Genomic DNA, 23,308 nt, shown 5'->3' with positions numbered 1-23,308 from the left:
GCAGGCTGGTCTTGTATCATAAACACGGAGATGTTGGCTCTAACAAGAAAGGTGGACTGGAGGGGTTTGGTGCTTGGAACAAGAGCTGCTGCCCACTGGGGTAGGGCAGTTGCTGGAAGGAGAGGAAACTTGGGGAGATGAAAAGGAATGATGCAGCACTAGACACCTGGATTATCCAGCTGCCAATAATCAGGGAAGAGCTACCCTCTTCTTCCTGTTTCCAGCCTTCCCTTGAGGTGCATGAGAATGTTTTCTCCCACTTTAGCTGCTGGTTGTTACCTGAGTGCAGACCTATTCGAATCCGGACTGGCACCTCTGGCATGTGCCGCATCTTGAAGGTACCCACGGAGCTGAGGATGTCTAGGGACATGTTTGCAATCTCGGCTGCATGCCTCATGCCATTCCTCTTTGGGAGGCCTGAGGCCACCATGTAAGCATCTCCAATGGTCTCTACCTGGAAATCAGGTGAAACAGAATTAGCAAGTAAATAATGTGTGTGTGTGTGTGAGCACACATACATGAGTGCACGTGTGAGCTTTCATACAGTTAAAGGGTATGATGGACGCTAAGTGTTCTTGTAAAATGACGAAGTCAGAAAGAGGCTCTCAGTGCTTCACAAGGGCACGGTAGAATCACTTAAGAAACTTCATTTAAAAAATACTGATGTTTAAGTCTTACACCCATAGATTCTACAGTTACTTCTCAGGTTCCTGTCTGGCCCTAGTGAACTATCTGGCTCCAAATAATTCCTGGGGCAAGGGAAAGGGGAGATTTCTGGGACTGTCCATGGATATTCATTGGGGAGCACCCTTGGAGAAAGTGCTTTCCCAGCAAGCATTTCTCTAGATCATTTGGGTTCAAAGAGCTAGGGTAGCTTTAAGGTAAATATAGGGAAAAGGAAAGGAAGGAAGTGAAACAGTCTGTTCCTTCTGCTTTGTCTTGCTAATATGACAGTTTTGCAGCTTCCTCAGGTGTGAGAACTGTCTTTTCTCACCAGCTCCCTGTCCTAGCACTGCCTCTCTAAGGAGCAGCAGTACTACCCCTCACTGCTTTGCAGGGGGCAGTTAGAGCTGGACACCTGTGAATAAAGGTGACTCTGTGCTCCTTGTCTTCCCCACAGAAGTGTATCCACTCTTTCTAGTGACTAGTAAGGTGAAGCTTTGCAAGTAAATCCAAAAGATAAGTAAGCTGAAGGGACGTCTATGAAATGTGCCAGCCAGACTCTGCTAGCACAAGTTTCCATTCAGTTAAAACCCTATGTTCTCCTAGATTCCCTAAAAAACTAGGAATAAAACTGCCATATGACCCAGCAATCCCACTACTAAGCATATACCCTGAGGAAATCAAAACTGAAAAAGACACATGTATCCCATTTTTCACTACAGCACTATTTACAATAGCTAGAACGTGGAAGCAACCTAGATGTCCATCGACGGATGGATAAAGAAGCTGTGGTACATATATACAATGGAGTATTACTCAGTCATATAAAGGAATGCATTTGAGTCAGTTCTAGTAAGGTGGATCAACCTAGAGCCTATTACACAGAGGGAAGTAAGTCAGAAAGTAAAACAAATATCATATATTGACATATACACACACACACACACACACACACACATATATATATATGGAATATAGAAAGAAGGCACTGATGAACGTATTTTCAGGGCAGCAATGGAGACGCAGGCATAGAGAACAGACTTGTCGACACACTGGGGGAAGGAGAGGATGGGGCAAATGGAGAGAGTAACATGGAAACATATACACTAACATATGTAGAATAGATAGCCAATGGGAATTTGCTGTATGACTCGGGGAACTTAAACCAGGGCTCTTTAACAACCTAGAGGGGTGGGATGGGGTGGGAGGTGGGAGGGAGGTTCAGGAGGGAGGGGACATATGTATACTTAAGGCTGATTCATGTTGATGTATGGCAGAAACCAACACAATATTGTAAAACAATTATCCTTTAATTAAAATGAATAATATTTTTTAAATGGCCAAAAAAAAATCTATGTTCTCCTAAATAACTGCACTCACAGGGTGCCATGGTTAAGAGTGTGCAACTCTGAAGTCACACAGCCTTGTTTGGAATCCCAGATGCACCTTTTACAAACTGTGTGGCCTTAGTCACATAACTATTCCCCTCTGTGCTTCAGTATCCTTATCTGTAAAATAGGGATAATGAGAGCACCCACCTCATAGAGTGTTTTAAGGACGAAATAACTTAATATATGTCAAAGCAATTAAAACCTGACTGGGGGATGATAAGTGCCAGCCATTACCATCATCATCACAGCCAAATTGACGTGTCTTGAAATAAACCATAGGGCTGTGCCTATGACTCAGTTCCAGATAAAACTTAGTACTTGGCAACAGGCTCCACATTATGACTTTCTATAGTGATCCTTTGCACCTATGGGGCTTTGTACCTCAGGATGCTTCCATTCGGGGCCTCCCTTACCTGATACAATTTGAGAAAAGGATTCCTGCTCTCAGATAAATAAGCACGCCTGCCCACACAGAAGAAGGCAATGGTACAATGCAAATACTATATGTACAGGAGGGAGAAACTCACTGGCTGGCTATTACCATTGACTGGTGGTTGATCCTTCAGCTTTAATGAGTCAGTCACCCAGGAGACCCCAGGGATATAGATGAGAAAATTAGAAGGACAGGGAACATAGATGCTTCTTGGCCTTGGTGTGACACTGATGTGGGGAATTATGGGTTGCATAAACCAGAATAAGGACACAGAAAGGGTAGATGAGGTATAGAAAAGGTCTGGTTGAGATGGAGTGGTAGTAGGAAAACTGAAACTGAAAACAAATCACCAACTTCATAATTCTGCAGCAGCCTTCTCACTTCCACTTCAGATTATCAAGTGCCAGGGGAGGGGATTCCAATTTTATACATAAAGAAAATGAAAACACAAACGGATTTGGTGATCCGCCACTGGTTCAATTTTTATTTCCTCTATACTGTGTTGTTTTTATTAAAAAGGACTGAATACTTAGATGTCATTTTTGGATTCATATAGCCCTACTCTGTCCTGAAAACAGCCCGCTAGCTTCCTATTGCAGCCATGAAGTATCAAAATACCTAACAGCCTCATTCCCAAGACCCCCAACAATTGTCTGAACAGTATCAGCTGGATTGATTAAATCTGTGGCTGTGTTACTGCCCACACTGAATCATCTTTGATTTTAATTTCAACTGAATTAGCTTTCAGTGATTTGTTTTTCTCTTCAGCCTGCTTGAATTCAACAAGTTAAGACAGGTAGTCTGATTCCATGGATTTTTCCTCCACCATGGTTTCCACGTGTGCTTCTTGATTAGTTTGCAGCTCCTGCTGATTGACAGGCATGATGCCTGTTTCTGAGCCCTATTTAGGCAGCTTGGCCTAGCCCTGAGGCTCTCTACTTGACCTGAAAGAGCCCTGTCTAATCTGAGATAGACACACTGCCCTGTGTGTGATTTGAGAGTTGGAACCTTTCAGGCTACTGTGAAGGATCCAATGAATGGAGCTACTCATTCTCCAGCTCCAGCCCTGTTCCTGGGACAGAGGAGCTGTCTAAAGTGCGGGATGCCTGGGGCATCTTTTTCCATCACTAAAACAAGTTTCGATGTTGCAGACAACATGGACATGTTCCTGCACAGCTATGAGATTTTCAGTCATTTTTCTGCCTAGAGACAGGGCAACACATACAATCAAGGGGAAAGAAGCATGGCACCGAAATGAGTGAATATAGTCATCTGTTCTCCACTCATCTTCTGCCACCTTTGATAGAAAGAGTGGAAAGTGACGTGCTGGAGGGATCGGGGGAAGTGGGAGCAGCAGGTTACAACCTCACAATTAATCACTTCCTGAGACCTCAGACCTCTAGGTGGGCTTTAGGTTACCCTGTAGCAATCCCAGAGAGCCTCAGATCCAATGTCGAGTTTCCTCCTGTATAAAAACAGTACCTAAAGGAGGGAACCAAATTTTAACAGCATGTATTATATATACACAAATTTTCCCAAGATGAACTTAGTCATCAACTATGGGCCAAACACTAACACTTCTGTATGCCTTTCTGTGTCTGCCCTGTGGGTACTTGGAAACTGAAGAACAATAATACTTTTTGGTCTCAACCTCTTCTTAGTCCCAGTTCTAGAAAACAGCTCAAAAGAAATCTGACCAGCAATCTCTTGCTGTGTTGAGCTTGTTATTTTGAAAAATGTGACATTACATGCACTTTATTTGGCCTTTGTTTTCAAAGGGAGACCAATGGAAGTGGTATACTATTTAAATTTTAATTCCTAAATAACAGCATTCGATAAAATTCCATCCTTCCTTCAATTTTGGAGTACACACAGGTGGGCTTCATATCAAAATTGCTCTCTGGAACATATTGTCCTGCTAAGTAACGTACCTTGTAGACATCATGACTGCCGATGATGGCATCAAAGAGGGTGTACAGGTCATTGAGAAGATCCACCACCTCAATGGGCTCACTCATGGCTGAGATGGTAGTGAAGCCCACAATGTCGCTGAAGTACAAGGTGACCAAGTCAAAGCCTTCCGGTTTGACTGTGCAGCCCTTTTTGAGAGATTCAGCAACTGATCTGAAAAGCAGACACAGACATTCCTCAGAGGACACAGGCCTCCCTCCAGGCCACATCTGCTAGAGCACAATTTCTCCAAAATTCACTGCCAAGTAGGTGAGAAGGAAGAAAATGTCACTAGGATGCAAACACTCATTCTTTCATTTATTTTACAGATATTGAGTGCTTACAATGTGCCAGGCAATGTGCCAGGTGCTGGAATACATCACTGAGCAGAGAGTCCTGGTTTGTTCCTTTGTGGGCTTTTTCCAACTCTCTATCCTTCTTTCTCTGCTTCCCCCTGACCCACCCACTCCACCGCGCCTGGGGGCAGGAAATGTTCCCAGGAGGTTGCCTTTGCAGGAGACTAACTTCCCTGATTATCTCCTAGCAGATTATGATAAGGGGACTTGAAAAACGTGGAAACAGTAGCAACACATAAGGCTCTCACTCTAAGGAAGGAAAAACCTAGAAAAACAACTCAGCTACTTCCCTCTAGGAGCTCAAAAAACTGTCTCCTTTTAATTGGTCAACTTCCAGGCAAAGTCATGAAGTGACAAATAGAAAAACCAAGCCATCAAAAATGTAAATGACTGGCATGGTCCACAAGGAGTGGAAAATTAGGAAGTGTGCTCTGCTCTCTGGGTTTTCCAATTCTTTGATTTGAAGGTGTGACTCAAACCTACTGGGAGTAGAGAGGGTACAGGACACGGGGAGGGAGCAGTTAGCTGATGGGCACTTTTTTTTTGTAGTTTTAAGAGAACACACTGTTACAAGCATTCACACTCCTCAGGTGTTCACACATACGGTGGCAGCATCTGTGTTAGGAGCTTTTCCGTTTTCTGTTTTTCAATTTCCAGCTCTTCAGTTCTCTCCTGGATCAAATCTTCCAAGTTGCTAGAATATTGCTCCAGCATCCGAAGCATAGAGTCAATAATATTAGTCTTCTTCCCTTTATTGAAAGTTTTAAACTGGAAGTAAAGCAGAAAGAGAGCCAGAGAATTCTTACTCCTTAAACTTAGAGGTGATGGAGCAAGACCTTTATCACACACCCCTTCCTCTAAAATGCCAGGGCAAGAGAGGTAAACCCAGGTATAAATAGGAAAAGTCACTTCTCTATTGTCACCCTGGCCCATTCACAGGGCTCTTTTCCCCTGAGTAGTTCTTTCCCTACCCTTCTGGTTCTTTCAAGTCTAAGCAAAGGTGCTCTCTGGCCAGTATCCTTCAGTTCTGAGATGCTAACACATAAGCAGTAGCCACTTCAAAGGCAAGAGGATTTGGTCTGGAGCTTAGGCCAGTCATGAAGTGGGATAAAGGAAAGAGGAGGGCTCTTTTACTCTTCTAGATAATCAACCTACAAAACTATACTTATCTTCTAATCCCACCATGTTACCAGTTCTTGGACAGCTGGAGGTTCCTTGACCTCTTAAGTGTGACCCAAGATCTACAATTTTTTTTTTTTTATGTTTGTTAGTTGCCCAGTCATGTCTGACTCTTTGTAATCCCATGGACTGTAGCCCTGCAGGCTCCTCTGTCCATGGAATTCTCTAGGCAAGAAGGCTGGAGTGGGTTGCCATTTCCTTCTCCAGGGGATCTTCCCAACCCAGGGATCGAACCCAGGGCTTCTGCATTGCAGGCAGACTCCTTACCATCTGAGCCACCAGGAAAGCCTGGTAAGATCTGCATGGTAAGATCTATCCTTATTTCTTACCATGGGGCCCAAGAGTAATGGTGTCTCCTAACACTTGGCCTTCATGTCAGGGTCATGTAGAAATTCAACTGGTCTTGCCCCTGATCCTTTAGAGGTGGCTGCATGCCACAGATTTGCAACATGCCCTCCTGGGATCCTGTTCATCTACAGGGACAAGGAGCTTGTCATAACATTGGAATCATGAGGGGTTCAGTTCAGTTCAGTCACTCAGTTGTGTCCGACTCTTTGCAACCCCATGGACTGCAGCACACCAGGCTTCCCTGTCCATCACCAACTCTCGGATCTTGCTCAAACTCATGTCCATTGAGTCGGTGATGCCATCCAATCATCTCATCCTCTGTCGTCCCCTTCTCCTCCTGCCTTCAATCTTCATGAGGGGTAGCCCCTCCTTACTGCTGTATTCAGCAGGCAAAAGGCTGGGTTGACACCAAGAGAAGACTGGTGGTAATTTTGCTCAACAGACACCTAGGAATCTGTCCCAATGAACCCTTTTATACACATAAGGTTCACACGTGTTCTACGTAGCACTCAATGCCCCAAGGCTAACACTATGAGCTTCCTTCTGAGCCTGGTCTGCATCTACCTGTCCACCAAGGTCCGGTTGGTAATCGCAGGAGCAAGCTCAGATGCTTTGGTGCTCAGATGCTCAGTCATGTCTGACTCCCTGCGACCCCATGGACTGTAGTGCGTCAGGCTCCTCTGTCCATGGGATTCTCCAGGCAAGAATACTGGAGTGGGTTGCTGTGCCCTCCTACAGGGGATCTTTCCAACCCAGGGATCAGATGCTTTGGGTTTCCCCTATTACCTAGCCCTGGGAGCCTCCCTCTCCTCCTCTTCCCATTTCAGTTGGATTAGCTGCAGGGATTGGGGAGGCATTTCAGTGAGGGCAGCCCCAAGCCATCCTGTTTGAAGGTCATATGATGTGCACTCCTTCTACCTGTCACCGGCTTCTCTGCTGCCTTCTGAAATAACATCTCTAGCATCAACACCAGGGTGAATGCTTTTCTTCCTGCCTCACGGTAAGTTTTCAGAAATTTGACCTCCATGGTTCTGTGCCTTTTCCCTACTACTACTGAACACCTGTTTGAGTGTCCTCAAGAGACTCAGCCAGGCTAATGGAGGCGTTCTGAGCCACGGACATGGATGACTTAATATTCAGGGCCCCCCAGGCTTTCAATCCAACTCTTTCTGTTTTCCACCTCAGATACCTGCCACTCACTGAGCATCTCAGTGCGGTACACCAGCCAGGTTCAAAAGCCTCTCCGCCACCACTGACATAGCACTCCCTCAGTTTCGGTATCCTGTCATTTGAACAAAGTCCTCAAGCACATGCTCTGACATAGGAACTGCGCCCTAGCAGGGCTCCCTTAGCCAGACTCTCTCTCTCCACTCATTTTCCCTGTTGAATCCCGAATTCTAGGGAAAGAGTCAAGCTCTTTAGAAACTCAGTATCTTAAGGAGGGAGCTTATCACTTTTCATGTACTTTATTGCCTCAAGCAGGGCTTCCCAGGTGGCTAAATGGTAAAGAATTCGCCTGCCAATGCAGGAGACACAGGCTTGATCCCTGGGTAGGTCCCCTGGAGAAGCAAATGGCAACCCACTCCAGTATTCTTGCCTGGGAAATTCCATGGATAGCGGAGCCTGACGCACTACAGTCCATGGGGTCGCAGGGAGTCAGACATGACGGAGCACACAGGGCTTATTGCCTCAAGTAGTTCCCTAGGAACCAAAGTAATCTCCTGCTTTTGTACTCCACGTTTGCAGTTCCTTCCATCTTGAAAACCCTTTCAAACTCCTCATATTTTTCCATACCCTCCAAAAACAATCTGGCTTTACATAAACGAGATACTCATCGGAGTTCTCTGGAGTTTCCAAAGCAAACATGGCTCTATGAGGGTCCCCATCTATTTCAGGATCCACCTATTCCTTCTACTAATGGTCTCAATGACACTGCCTTGCAAATGCCTAGTGGTTCAAGTTCATCTTTGAAAGGTCAGTTAGGTCAGATTGTGGATGGTATGGAGCAGAGGTTCAGATACAGGAGAGACCAAAACGAATCCTAATGCTCTTGGGGGATGTATTGGAAGATCCAGCACCAAAGGGCCTTAAAATAGCCAGTTCCATGCTTCATCCCCATGATGAATGCCTTCTTCTCTTGCAAGAGGTTCCTTCCACAGTATGATGAGAACCCAAGGAGTTCATTTTGGTAGGCTGGCTTCAAGATGGCTTCTGGGCAGTGCTAAGCTTCACAGAGTCCTTACCTGGTTAAATATTTCATCAAATGTTGGTCGTTGTTCTGCAGCCTCAGCCCAGCACTGCTTCATCAGCTGGAGACATTCTGGGGGTGCATGCTCAGGAGGAACCACTGGTCTGTACACTGGAGGAGGCTTCTTAAGTCTTTCTATGATTTCTGTCAGGAAGCAAAAAAAAAAAAATGGTCTACAAATTGTGGGGAAACTACCAAGATTTGGTAAAGATAATTGAGTTTTAACCAAGAATGACGTTCGGCAAGAGAAACCACAAAAATGCCATCTATTTCACTTTCTCCTTAGGTGGCCTGAATATAAATTATATCTGAGCAAAGGCTATATCAATCAGTCGAGAAAGGGAGTGAGAAACTATTAATAATTAACTGAGGTATTTGGTATCACTTAAGCAGGCTTCCCTGGTGGCTCAGTGATAAAGAATCTGCCTGCCAATACAGGAGATGCAGGTTCGATCCCTGGGTCGGGAAGATCCCTTGGAAGAGGAAATGGCAACCCATTCCAGTATTTTTGCGTGGGAAAGCCCATGGACATAGGGCCCTGGTGGCCTACAGTCCATGGGGTTGCAAAGACATAACTTAATGACTAAACAACAACAAAAATCATTTGAGCACAGCTTTATTCTGCTTCTGCTACATATTATTTATGTTTTTATTGAGATATAGTTGATTTACAATGTTGTGTTAATTTCTGGTATATATATATAATAATTATATATGAAAGTGTTAGTCCCTCAGTTGTGTCTGACTCTTTGCGACCCCATGGACTGTAGCCCACCAGACTCCTCTGTCCATGGAATTCCTCAGGCAAGAATATTGGAGTGGGTTGCCATTCCCTTCTCCAGGGGATCTTCCAGACCCAGGGATCAAACCCACGGAGATCAAATCTCCTGCATTGGCAGGCAGATTCTTTACCACTCAGCCACCAGGGAAGCCCGTGCTATACAGTAGGACCTTGTTATTTATCCATTGCTTCAATGATCTGGCTCCTTTCACCCACCCCCAAATATCTAAGCCTCTCAATCCCCACAGTAGACCCAATTAGCCCCCACTGAAGGCCCAGGTTATGGGCCCTGCCTGGTCTCTAGGAAAAGGGAATTAAGAACATCATTAAATCATTCAGGGCCTCGTTGGGATCCTCCTGGCTGCTAGTACTTGACTTCCACTCAGAGTGGAACATTTCCTATGTATCAGACTTTGCATGGTCTCTCTGCTTCCAGCCTAGCCTTCTCCAAACCATTCTGAAAACATGAATTTGGCCATGTCGCTTTTTTGCTTGAAATCTCGTTATGGATTTTTATCACCCACAGGATAAAATCCAAGCCCTGACTATCTCTTCAGCTCGTTTCTTATCCCTAGTCCCCTCTTCACAACCTTGACTCTCACATCCTCATCATGACCTTGCTGGCACCACCAGTGTGTCTTTCCTACCTTTGCCTTGGCTATAACCCTCCAGCAGTATGGCTTTATACCACATAAGAAGTATCACCTAGCCTCCATGAAAGAATTTCAGTTGTTGCCTCTGCCCCTTGTGACATGACATCTTCTGCTCTGCTAACTCAGGTTGGCCCAAACAGTGAAGGTTTCTCCATCACATCTCTCACCCTGGTCCCAGTGCAATAGATTCCATGGAAATTGACCCTATGGAGTGCAACTGCCCCACCCAACTCACTAGTACAGGGAGTCTCTTTCTCAGAATACCATCAAGTTCCGTTGTCCCTGGGTCAGAATACTGACAAGTGAACTAGGTCACCTCTGTCCTTAGGCCACGCATGGTTCATGTCCTTGAGGAGCTCATAGTTCAATTGGAAAGATAAACAAGGACCAGCGATATAAGTGCTCTAGCAGACATATGCACAGGAGAGCACAGAGGGGACATCTATCCCACACTTAAAAGGTCAGAGAAGGTTTCCCAATGGAGGCGACATGAGTTGGATGAGGCAAGGTGGGGAGAAGGCACAGGCAACACATGTGGAGGCACTAAGGTGGGAGAGATGGTGGGGATTTCAAGGCACTGCCAGTCACATAGCTTAGCTGGAGTATGAGGAAGGATAGAAGATAAGCCTAGAGACGCGGCTAGGGACCAGATCGTGTGTCTTATGTGAGGAGACTGGGCTTCATTTAACTTGTGATGAGGAACTGTTGGGGAGGGTGTTTAAGCAGAAATAAAATTTTGAGTGGGGCAAAAGACTACTAAGTATTTTAGATTTGGTTTGATTTTGCATTTTTAAAATCTTGTATTTTGAAATACATTTAGACCTCCAGAAAAGTTGTAAAAAAATAAAAGTACAATAATTGCCTATATTTCCTTTACTCAGCTTCCCCTTAATGTTAGCAACTTATAAAACCACAGTACAGAGGAAGTTAATATCAGTACAATGCTTATTACTAATCTAAAGTCTTTATTTGAATTTCATTATTTTCACCCTAATATCCTTTTTTTTTGTTTCACAACCCAATTCAAGATCCATATCATATTTCATTGTTATGTCTCAGTCTCCTCCAGTTTGTGATGGTTCCTCATTCTTTCCCTGTCTTTCATGACTTCGATACTTCTGATGAGTAATAGCCAGTCAGAATGCCTCTCAGTTGGGCTATGTCTGATGTTTTCTCATGGTAAGATTTAGGTTATGCATTTGGGGGCAAGAAGACCACAAAGGTGGTACTGTGCCCTTCTCAGTGCATTATGGCAGGGGAGACATGATGCTGATGCTCCTTGATCACTTGGTTAAAGCAGTGTCAGCAGGGTCCTCCACTAATAAACTTACTATTTTTCCATCCCTAATTAGTTAATATTTAGTGAGTTCATACTTTTAGAATATGTCAGCATCCTGTTTCCCTGCAAACTTTTGCCTGGTAGCCAAAGATTCTGATGGGAGATAAGGATGAAAGACTATAGCAGGTCACAAGGAAAGAAGGGGAGGATTCTGACATCCAGGAGCATCATGGAAGGGGCACTGAAATCTCTGGCAGGGGGTATCTGAAAGGAATGGTAGGGGGCTGCTAAAAAAAATGAAAAAGCTAACATAAAAGTCCTGTAGGCTCTTGGCTTATGTCACAGTTCGGAAAAGGACCAGCTTCTTGGGTGGGGGGAGTTCCTTCCAAATGCCTAAAACGTTCTGGCTCCAAGTCCCACCTGCACACAACACAGGCTGCTTGCAGACCAGCAGGCAGTTAGCACAAACACAGGACCGTGTTCACTCTTTTGGCAAATCACAACAGCCTAGGTTGGCCTGATGACCTGGGTCATGGTAGGGTCCTGGTACCTTTTTCACATCTCCTGCTTACCTTTGGCAGGCAGATCCATCATGCAGAATGGGGTGCCTCGGACCATCACTTCCTGCATGATGATGGCAAAGCTATAGACATCTCCTGCAAAAGAACGTAACCTGCTGCCCCTCGGGGCTCTCAACAGTTCAGGGGCTGTCCACAGCAACTCTGAAAAGAAAGCATTGTGTAATGAATCCAGGGAGAATTAACTGACAGCATTTGCAATGCCCTCGAGGGCTCCAAGGGTGCTGTTTTATTGACTGCTTTATATTTTTATTAAGACAGACTGGCATGCTAGTGCTGCCCTCCCACCCCCAGGGTCTGAATCTATGAATCTAGGAATTACTCACAGCAAAAGTATACTATTTTCCCCACCCCAGGAGCATGCAGGCAGACACAGCAGAGGTGTGGGGAAGGGCACAGAAGCTCAAAATAGAAAAACTATCTGATGCTGGCTTTCTTGCTCTGTTGAGCCTGCAAGTAGCAGCTGGCCAGCTTCCAGGGAAAGGCGAGTGCACTGCCAGACTGGTTGCCATGGATTTGCTGTGTGCTGAGATCTACATGTGTCTGGTAATTTGAATGTGTTGGGGCTTGGGGATTCACAAGTTGATTTCTCCAGGTCTTAACTGAGGGTTAGAGGATCCCCAAGCCTCCTCTGTTCCTTGCAGAGCAAAAGCGTGCAGCAATTCCTTCAACTCACTTCCGCAATTATTTATTGAGGATTTACTATGTACCAGGCACTATGCTAGGGATGGGGCAGTGGCAGAGATGAATTAGACCTTGCCTTTGCCCTTGTAGAGTTCACAGACCAGTTGGTAAGACACACATGTGTACCCCTAACTGCAATACAACAGAGATGGTGATGTGGGCCACTGTATAGTGTATGCATAGTCACTCAGTCATGTCTGACTCTTTGTGACACCATGGGCTGTAGCCCATCTGGCGCCCCTGTCCACGGGATTTCCCAGGCAAGAATACTGGAGTTGGTTGCCATTTCCCTTTCCAAGGGATCCAACCAACCCAGGGATCGAACCCGTGTCTCCTGTGGCTCCTGCATTGGCAGGCAGATTCTTTACCACTGAGCCATCCGGGAAGCTCTATAGTGTAAGGAAGGAAATCTATTAAAAGCCAATATTAAGCACCCATTTAAAAAAATATAATCTTTGCAGGTGATGCTAGTGGTAAAGAACCTGCCTACCAATGCAGGAGTTATGAGACTCAGGTTTGATCTCTGGGTCGGAAAGATCCCCTGGAGGGCATGGCAATCTGCCTCCTGTATTCTTGCCTGGAGAATCCCATGGACTGAGGAGCCTGGCGAGCTACAGTCCATAGGGTTGCACAGAGTTGGACAAGACTGAAGAGACCTAGCACAGACACTCATGCTGCTTTCAAAGAGTTACGGCAATCAGAGACTCAGAAATTTGGGGGGAAGGTCCCTTAAGCAATATGTAAAGAAATACTGATTAATAATGGGAATGTTTTACATTGAACCATATGAAATTGCTGTTTCTGTAGTTCAAAAATGGTTCAATATTGGCAATTCCATGAGATTCGAGCTAATAAAAAAAAACTGAGCTGATCAAATTATTCCAGGAAGGCTTCCTGGAAAAGTTAAATCTTAAAGGAGCTTGTTAAGAAGGTCAAGGATGCAGTTTCCTAGAGCTGAGAGGGTAAGGGCTTTGCAGGGAGAAAGAACAGTGCATGCAAAAGAACAAGAGGTAGAAAGGAGCAAATTGTGGATGGGGGTGGTGATAAGCAGATTAGCTTGGCTGAAGAGAAGGGCTCTGTTAAGGAATAATGAGAAATGAGAAATGAGGTTGATGAAGTCGGGGAGGGAGGGTGGCTGGAAGAATGAGGGCAGGAGGTGAGAGGCCCCGAGAGCCAAATGAAGGCATTTGGAGTGAATACAAAAGTCAGTAGGGGTGCTGGAGCTGGAGAGGGATTTGATGAAAGCTGTGTTCAGGAAGATTAATCTGGCAACCTGCACAAACTGGATTGAAGAAGGAGAGAGGCTGGAATCAGGGAAACCAGCTAGGAAATTATTACAGTAAGAGCCAGAGGTGAGGTGCAAGAGGTGACAGCAGCAGGATGAGGACCAAGATATATATGAAGGTTAAAATGGACCAGGAAGGGACAGGGCACTCCTTTGCGGGAGAGAGGTGGAACAAACAACAGGTTGACAACCAGACAGGGAGGCTGGAGAAAACTGTCTGCTGAGGGTGGGGGTGGCGGGGAAAAGCACTGGCTAACTCTTCAACTTGTCAAATTTGGGGTATTGGGAAGAGAGTCCAAAGGACAAGGCCCTAGGAAGCAGGGAGGAGGATAAAAGGTCAGATTATTTTGGTTTGTTGCTGAAACCCAGGAAAGAGAAACTCACCCTGGAAATTCTTATTTGGAGCCCATTCTGATCTAAATGGTGGTCCAGGAAATTCTAGCCTCATGCCAAGCACATACTCATCTCACTTTGTCTTCCAGGTGTCCCCAGCCTTTGTCCCACAACTCCTCTGCCCACTCCCGGAGTGTTTTGCCCATCAGTCACCTTGCCTAGGTGAACTGATGCTTGCAAACAAAACTGAAAAGACCGAATAATACTTTAGTCAAAGGAATACATTACTGACCGTGGGATTTCAGGCATATGTTTGTGGGGGGTGAGGGGGTGGTCAGGGAAAATGGTATGCAGCTGCTTGTTCCTGGCATCCTCTCCCTCTGCACACTTAACAGCACAAGAAAGGAAAAGAGGACACAACTCTCGGTTAAAAAGCTGGGTGATTAAATACAATCATTACCAAACAGTATTTTCAGAGAGCACTTACATGTATGTTGCTAATGGCTAAAATGCTTTTTCTGCACTATACTTCTGTAATTGAGAGTGGGCAGTAATGAATCCACAACATGCCCCCATTTCCCCCTTCCCACTCCAGAGCCCAGTAAGAGCCACTGCCTACCATTAGACTTGAACTCTCAGAAAAAAAAAAAAAATCACTTTGGCTTGTTTTGTGTTTACTGGAACCAGGGCTAACTCTCAGCCCTGCTATGGTGATAACATCAACCTCGGAGAGCCAGTGATGCGATACAAGAGAACACAGAGCAAAAGTCAAGAATCCTAGGTTCACAATCTCAACTGGGTCACTAATCAGCTCACCTTCCTAAACCTTGGCTTCCTCATCTGTAAAATGGAAATTGAGCCGGACGATCTACAAGGCCTTCCAATTGTAAGATTCGATCAGCCCTGTCATCTAAGGTAGGGAGCAGCAAGTTTCTTTATTTTATTTCTTCCACTCATTGATTCAACAAACATTTATTCCACCAGGTATGGTGAAAGGCACTGTGGGAGGCAAACTTATTTCTTGCCTTCGAAGACTTACACTTTAGGGAGGGAGAGAAGACAGCTAATTAAACATGTAATACCAACAAAATGTGGTATTAAAACAAAGTTCAAAGCCTTAAAGGATCATAAAGAAGATCATTTCACCAAGCCTAAGGAATCATAGGAAGCCTCTTGAATCAGTTGGGCCTTCTGGAAGGAGTATAATTTAGCCAGACTCAGATGAGTGGTAACAGTGGGAAGGGAAGAGTATTCCAAGCAATGAACAAACAAGGTATATGTAAAGTTCTGGAAGTAAGAGAGAACCTAGTGCAAACAAACAACTGGAAGGCGGTCAGCACTGCTGGAATATAGAGACAGTGGTTAAGCACGAGAGGTCCTCATGCCAGACCACGAAGGACTTGTAAGCCATGTAAAGGAGTTTGAACTTTATCCAAAGAGCAATGGGAAGCCATTCAATGAGTTTCGGCACAGCTGTAACATGATCAGATTTGCAGTTTAGGAAACTCCCTCTAGCTTCGGTGTGTGAAGAATGGATTGAGCATCCAGATTGCCCTTGCAATTTGGAGAATGGAATGAAAGTGTAAGAGGGAGAAACAGGAAAAGAGACAGACACAGTACACCAGAAAAACAAAAACAAACAAACAAACAAACAAAAAAAACTACTGCAGGTACCCTGTCCTTACTCTAAAACTAGAGTTTCTTAAGTTTGAAAGTTGCCAACCGGTGAGTTAAATGGAATTCTAGGAAGCTGGACATTGTGTTCTATTTTATAGATGAGTAATTTTGACAGAAGATAGGTACTTTCCACTCAGCAGCTGTCATCCCAACATCCTAGTCCTAACACCGGGCAACTACTCCAAGATTTCAAATTGGGATTAGCCAAATAATAACCACATGACTCAGTTGTCAACAAGAACAGGTCCACAGAGAGAAATAGAGGGAAGAAGAGACAGAGAGAGACATAAAGGAAGACAAGAGCACATGTTTCTATTGTGATTACCAAGAGCTTCAAGTCCTTTAAAGCACTGATGGTCAGAGAAAGAGGAAATTGTTATTAAATGTTTTCATTTAGCTGGGCATAGGAGCTAGTCTTCGGAAGATCTGAACTGATGCTGCTAAGTAGGTGCACGATTTGAGCAAATCTTGAGACTCAGTTATCTCATTTGTAAAATGGGCAAGTTGGACCAGATGACTCCCTAAAGGTCATATTCCACTGGCTTTATTAAGCGCAAAAATGATGTCACTGATGACTAGACTATGTCTCTATCTGCGCATGTGTCACTGTGTGTCCTTCAGTCTTCATTTCTCTTATAAAGCCAGCAATTTTAAAAGTTTTAACAGCAAAGATTCTTTTAAGAATATGAGTATATGTTGTCATTTTACATCTCTCTCTGTCTCTTTTGGGTTGTCTGCTTTTCCATTTTTGTGTTATCATCTCCCCTCTTCCCCCGTGCAATACTGCTTAAAACATTTAATGTGCTAATTTCCTATATTTATTTAACCCTATTCATTTTCTCTCCTTAAGTCTTTCTCTTCCTCCCTTCCTTCTTTCCATCAGTTCATTCCCTTCTAGTTCTCACTCATTCACTCCTAAGCCCTGAAGTCTTAGATTTCTCCTGTTTCTTTGATCTGTTATGACCCCTACAGGCATTGTCTGGTGCTGCCAAGGGTGCACCAAATAGAAGACAAAAACACAATATGGGCATGCCTTGCCTACTGATTTCCTAGAAGGCCATAGTTCCATCTGACGCCATCCCACACAACCCATGGAGCATTTACTTGCTGGGGGGCCCCCTCCTTGCTTCTTCCCTCTAGACAGAGACAGTGAGGGTAGGCTTTAGTGACATCCCATTCCAGAATGGGCTTTGTGGGAGTCCAACTACCAAATTACCTTCCATTCAATCTGACAAGTATTTATTGAGCACCTACTGTGTGCCTAGCACTCAGCAAGTTCCTCCAGGGACACCTGGGGTCTCCACACAATATAACCTAATCCTGCCACAGCAGGAATTCAACATTATTGCACTGGCTTTGTTCAGAAGGCTAGGCTGTGTGGAGATTACGGCCTGAAGATTTCATTCAACTCCTTTGGCTTGGAAATGAGGCTGATTTTCAACAAAAGTGAAGAGTTGAATCAGCCTGAGACTTTAATCCAAGGCATGCTCTCATGTGAACTTCGGAGTACCTTGTGTGCATCACAAGGGCACAATACATTGCTTACCTTCCGCGGAAGGTTCCTCTTGGGAGGGTCTTAGCGTTTCCAAGATGTCATTAAAGCCGTAATCTGTCACTTTGAGTACAAAACGCCCATCCACCACACAGTTCCGAGATTTCAGCCTCCCATGAGCAAACTCTCTGTGGTGTAAGTACTTCATGCCCTGCAGATGATACAAACAAGATTTATTTAGCAACTTATTTAACTGTTTTGTGCTTTTAGAGCCACTTTCTGAGATTGTTCATGGCTACTATGTTCTGGAATTCAGCTTTTTTCTCTTATATGCAGGCAAAGCAAAACTTTTGACAAGAATTGTTTTCAGGTCCCTTTTAGTGCTAAAATTTTACACTTTGATGAAGAATCATATTTTGTGGATGTAAATAACTGTATGTTATGGCAAGATTTATTGACATTTCAAACACAAGATGGATCCAGACACACATAATTGCCAAGAAACTGAAGATTCTGGTTTTCCCCCCAAAGGTCTAGCCCAACTCTCATCCACTACTGGTAGGAATGGAAACTGACACAACCTTTTGGGTGGGCAATTTGGAAACAGCAATCAAAATTGAAAGTATGCATACATACCCTGTGTCCTGGGAATTTTACTTCTCCAAATGCTTGCACATGTACACAAGGAGACACACACAAGAATGTTCTTTGCATCTCTGCTTTATATTATATAATTATATATACAATAAATAGCTATCAAGAGGGGATGTCCAAATTGTGGTACATCCAAACTATGAAATATTTTGCAACAGCTAAAAAAATAATAAGACAAACTTGTATGTACTAATAGGGAACCATATCTAAGTCACTAAGTGAAAAAGAGGAAGCTGCAGAACTATGTGACAGTATGTATTTTAAAGAGCAAACAAAATCTATAATGTATGTAAATACACAGAAAATGAATTGCAAGGCTAATCACCAAACTGTGATTAGCAGTGATGAAGTTGGAGGGAGGATATGAAAGAGAGTTGAGTAATTGTCAATACTTTTCCCATATATATTTATATCATTTGACTTTCAAATTTAATTGAATACATTATTTTTATAAATAGAATTATTTTATGTTCATAATTTATATAAAATATATAACTTTCATAAAATATATAAGTATATAAAATATATACAATCTATTTGATGTGTCTTTATAATTTAAAATAGACAATAAAAAGAAAGCCGAATACTACTTATTTCTGCAGTTTCTTTGGCAATCTTATATGACATTCAAATGTGATGTACCAGGAACTTTTTCAGATGACTTTAATCATTCAAATACAAATTCACCCATATTCTAGTGCAGTAATCTCAGGATTGTTTGTGCTGAGTCCTTTTCAGTATCTGGCCCTATTTTGCAACTTGACACTCCTTTGTATTTGTACACTTTACATCTTGCATCCTGGAAATTCTGTAGTCCCCAGTACTTCCAAGCAGAGTCTACAGTGGGTAAGATTTCTCCCAAGATGCTTGGGTTTCATTCATCATAGGCCTCAGAGGACTCATTTAGAGGACTCTCCCTTAACTCATGGGACTTTGCTTATGGAGTGAGTGGACAAAGTATTAGAATAGGAATTAGGAGATTTAAATTCTATTATCAGCTCTGCCACTTAATAGCTGGTTGATAAATATTTATTGAGCACCTACTATGTGTGGTAGACACTATATTAAAAAAACTCATTTTGCTTCTCAGAGCCTCCATAAAAGGAGGCTAATCGCAATTCTTTTATGCAAAATTTGGAATGAGATAATGTCTATGAAGCTACCTTAAAAAGGGTTAGGCCACAATACAAGGTCAAGACTCTGATTAACATACAGAAAGCTCAACCAGTCATTGATTATCCAGATCAGCTCACTACAGGTGCACATAGACACAATTTTCATATCATTCCAGGGATTTCATGGATTCCACTGAATTGCACACACGGACCCATCTGTGAACTCCACTGGCTGTTAACAGTCCTGGCCTCTGAGAATAGAAGTGCTGCCTGATAGAATCAATGGTCGTTTTGGCTCTCTGGTCATGCTGAGTTCCACATCGATAACTACGGCATAGACCTATACAAAGACCTATCATCTATTTCTAAACTGAACCACCTTTTAGAAGGTGAAAGCCAGGAGATGGGGCTAAGTATGACTAAAGAGCCCAGGAATGAGCCCATCCTCATGTCCAGAAAGCAGAGAAATGGAATGGAAGAGGAGTGCTTAAGACAGAAGAGTGCTCAATGGCTATAGGCGTGCGTGCTCAGTCACTTCAGTCATATCTGACTCTTTGCGACCCCATGGACTATAACCCACCAGGCTCCTCTGTCCAGTTCTCCCATTAAGAATACTGAAATGGATTGCCATGCCCTCCTCCAGGGGATACTTACTCTCCACCCATGGATCAAACCCACGTCTTTTGGTTTCCTGCACTGGAGGCAGATTCTTTACCCACTGAGCCACCTGAGAAGCCCAATGGCTATAGGAAGTACAGATAAATCTGGCCCTCAAATTGGTAGTAGGGGGAACAAACAAATTTTTTCTTTATCAGGACATTATAACAGATACATATATATATATATATATATATATATATATATATATATGTATGTATAAAACAAATAACAAAGGTGCTATGAGAATGGGTGGGGGCCAACACAGGGAAGGAAGGTGGAGGGGTGATCCAAGGAAAATTACTGAAGGAAAATAAAACATCCCAAAATATTGATTCAAATATTGAATCTAATCTATGGGGAAAATCTTGGATTTTCAGTCTTTCCATTAACCTTGATGAGATCCAGCAGGAGTGATGATTTAAACATCCAATCTAGTTTCACATCCTGATTCATCAGTATGTCTTCCAGGCTCCTTCGGGAACAGAATTCTGTCACAATGGCAAACACCCCCGAATCATAGAAGAAGCCCACCAAAGGGTTAATATTCTCATGACGCAGGTCCTTCATCTGGAAACAGAGGGAGAGAAGAGAGTCACAGCTGTTCTGTCTCAGTTGGAGCTGGGGCCTTCTTCCTGTTTCTTTAGGGACTCTGTGACAGAGTGGAGCTCAGTGACCTAGGAATACTAAAAAGGTTAGTACAGTAAGAGGTGGAATAGATTGTCTTTCAGTGAATATCCATCTAGGCAGCATCTGTTAAAATAAATAGCTTCTATAAACATCAGGCCAAAGCTTATAAAATTTGTTTCAGAAGAAACATTTAGAATTTGGACAACATTTTGCCTTTGCATCCATTCATTTTTTTTACTAACATGAGAAACATTTAGGGTGTCCCAACAATGTCCAAGGCATTGGACTGCATGCTAGTGATACGAAGATAAACAAACTGAAATCAATGTCTTGAAAGGAGTCACGTTCAAAGAGAGGTGATAGACAAACAAACTGACTGATGCATTTCCATGTTTAATGAGTTCTTATCGAAGGGAGAGCAGGATTCTGGTGGAGCTCAGATGGGAAGTGTTTAATTCAGCCTTGGAGATCAGAGAAGGCTTCCCTGAGGAGGTAATGTCTGAACCATCATGAAGGGCAAGTAAGAGCTGACCACATGAAGGTAACATGGTGGCAGGGGGCGGGGCAGCCAAGAGGAAGAGCATGTTATGCTGAGGAAACTGCAACAGGTTTAGGGTGGCCAGAACACAGTGTAAGGGAAAGAATATGAGGCATGAGGCTGGAGAGATAGACAGGAGCCACATCCTGTGCAGCTTTGAGAACTCTACTATAGAATTTAAAATTAATATTATGGATATTAAACAATTGTTATCTATTATTATTACTAGTTAATGGGGGATGAGAGAGAAAAGGGCTCCATGATTACTTCTAGATTTCTTCTTGGATTCTTGGATAGATGGCTGTGATATACCTCAATATAAGGAATTCAGGAGGTTTAGTAGTGAATATGTTGGTACCCCACCCATATTCCCTTTACCATGCATCTCCCAGCTGCTGTAAATGTTAGCTGATCATTCACAGTTGCTCATTCTCTTGAAAATTGTCCTAGAGCCCAACCCAAAGGGGAGCTATCTTACTTGAAATGTTAGAGCCCACCCACAGATCCCAGGTAATGATTGACTGACTGGGAGTGGTACAAAAGTTCAACTCCCTAGCCTCAAAGGGGAACTCATGGTATAAATTGTGTGGCAGTATTTCTCCCATAGGATCATAGTGAAGCTAGTCTCAAGCTGAGATCACATACTTGCTGAGCTTTTATTTCTGCCTTATCCTGCATTCCTCTCCCTTTAACTGCCTTATTCGGCATTCCACTCCCTTTCTCTTGAGAGCATTCTTTCAATGAGTAATTTGAACAAGAATTCCCATCTCAGGCTGAGCTTTTAGAGAATCTGACCTAAGAGAGTGGGAAAACAAATTCTGGGTGATGAGGAAGACTGATTAATTCAGTTTGAAACATGTTAAGAATGAAGGGCCTGTGGAACATCAAGTTGGAAATATTTCAAAGACGGTTGGAGATAATCAGAGTTTGAAGCTCAGGAGAAAAGTGTGTTCTGGATAAATAGACCTGGGAATTGTAAACATGTAAATGGTAGATGAAATTAATGAGAGTGAATGAGATAACCCAAGGAAGTATATAGAATAAAAAGAAAAGGGGGGAATTTCAACATTTAAAGGATGGAGAAAGGAAGAACATCCCACATAAACACTTAGAAATGAGACTAAAGATAAAGGCTTATTTAGAACATTATGAACACCATAAGAAGAGTTTCAGGAAGGTGAGATAAATGCTGGAAGGAATTTCAGGAAAATGTGATATATACCAGAGAGGTCAAGTAAGATGAGAACAACTACACCTAGACACATCATAATCAAACTCCTGAAATCTAAAGATAAACTTTTGCAGGCAGTCAGAGAATATACAAAAACCTCTTCATCATTAAAAAAAAGTTAGAGTCAAAGGGACATGTGTGAAAAAACCCTCAGGTAATATAAAATACAACAGTAAAACATTAAATTCTTTCCCTCTAGAGTCAAGAGTAAGACAAGGATGTCTTCCTTCACCATTTCTACTCAATATTGTATAACAGTATCAAAACATTAGTGAGAAAATTTAAAGAAAACTTAAAAGAAGATCCATACCACGTTAATGGACTGGAAGACTCAATATTGTTAAGATATCCATTTTCTCTAAATTGATTTATAAATTCATATAACCTCCTATGAAAAATTCCAGAAGGGTTTATTAAAGTAATAGACTAGTAGATTTAAGAACTTATTGAAAATTAAAATGAACTACCCTAACAAAAACAATCTTAAAAAAGAACAATTTGCAGAGCTTACACCACTTAACTACAGGACTTACTCTAGAGCTATGATAATTAAGACAGTGTGATATTGGCAGTAGGGTACACTGATGAGTTAATGAAACAGAGTAGAAAGTCTAAAAATATACCCACACATATATAGTCAGTTAATTTTTCATCAAGTTGAAAAGTTAATTAAATGGAGACAAGAAAGCCTTTTGTAAACAATTGTTACTGGAACACTGGATATCTCTATGGAAAAAAATTAACTGTGACCACTACTCTCAGTCCACATACAAAAACAAATTCAAAATGGATCATAACTCTATATCTAAAATCTTGGAATAGGGAAAGATTTCTGAGCCACAAAATAGAATAAAATAATAAATTGGATTTCCTCAAAATTAAAGTTTGCTCATCAAAAGACACCATTAAATAAACAGGTCACAGATTGAGAAAAATATTGTAAAGCATATATCTGACCAAAAGCAGGATATATAAAAGAATGTCTACATGTCAACAATTAAAAGACAAAACTCTCAATTTTTAAAAAATGGGCAAAAACATAAAAAGACAAGTAACAAAAGAAGATATAGAAATGAATTATAAGCACTTGAAAAGGTGCTCAATAACTTTAGTTATCAGGAAGATGCAAATTAAAATCACAATAATAAAACAT

General features: G+C 42.7%; 1 protein-coding gene across 2 annotated transcripts in view; it reads right to left on the bottom strand.

The window, feature by feature from the left end:
- The window catches only part of GUCY2F (guanylate cyclase 2F, retinal), a 105,597-nt gene that overhangs the window by 20,191 nt on the left and 62,098 nt on the right, over positions 1 to 23,308 (bottom strand). For both annotated transcript variants that reach the window (XM_081566807.1, XM_081566806.1), the window contains exons 8-14: positions 20,150 to 20,326; positions 17,385 to 17,541; positions 11,854 to 12,003; positions 8,564 to 8,712; positions 5,398 to 5,561; positions 4,419 to 4,611; positions 280 to 454 (exon numbers count right to left, since the gene is read on the bottom strand). In XM_081566807.1, coding sequence (XP_081422933.1) covers positions 280 to 454; positions 4,419 to 4,611; positions 5,398 to 5,561; positions 8,564 to 8,712; positions 11,854 to 12,003; positions 17,385 to 17,541; positions 20,150 to 20,326 — 1,165 coding nt within the window. The remainder of the gene's footprint in view (positions 1 to 279; positions 455 to 4,418; positions 4,612 to 5,397; positions 5,562 to 8,563; positions 8,713 to 11,853; positions 12,004 to 17,384; positions 17,542 to 20,149; positions 20,327 to 23,308) is intronic.

Source organism: Giraffa tippelskirchi, chromosome X (genome assembly GCF_054371585.1).
Source record: "Giraffa tippelskirchi isolate mGirTip1 chromosome X, T2T-mGirTip1v1.2.pri, whole genome shotgun sequence".
Classification (NCBI taxonomy): domain Eukaryota; kingdom Metazoa; phylum Chordata; class Mammalia; order Artiodactyla; family Giraffidae; genus Giraffa; species Giraffa tippelskirchi.
Note: the sequence above shows the minus strand (reverse complement) of the source record. Positions and strands in the feature narration are given on the sequence as shown.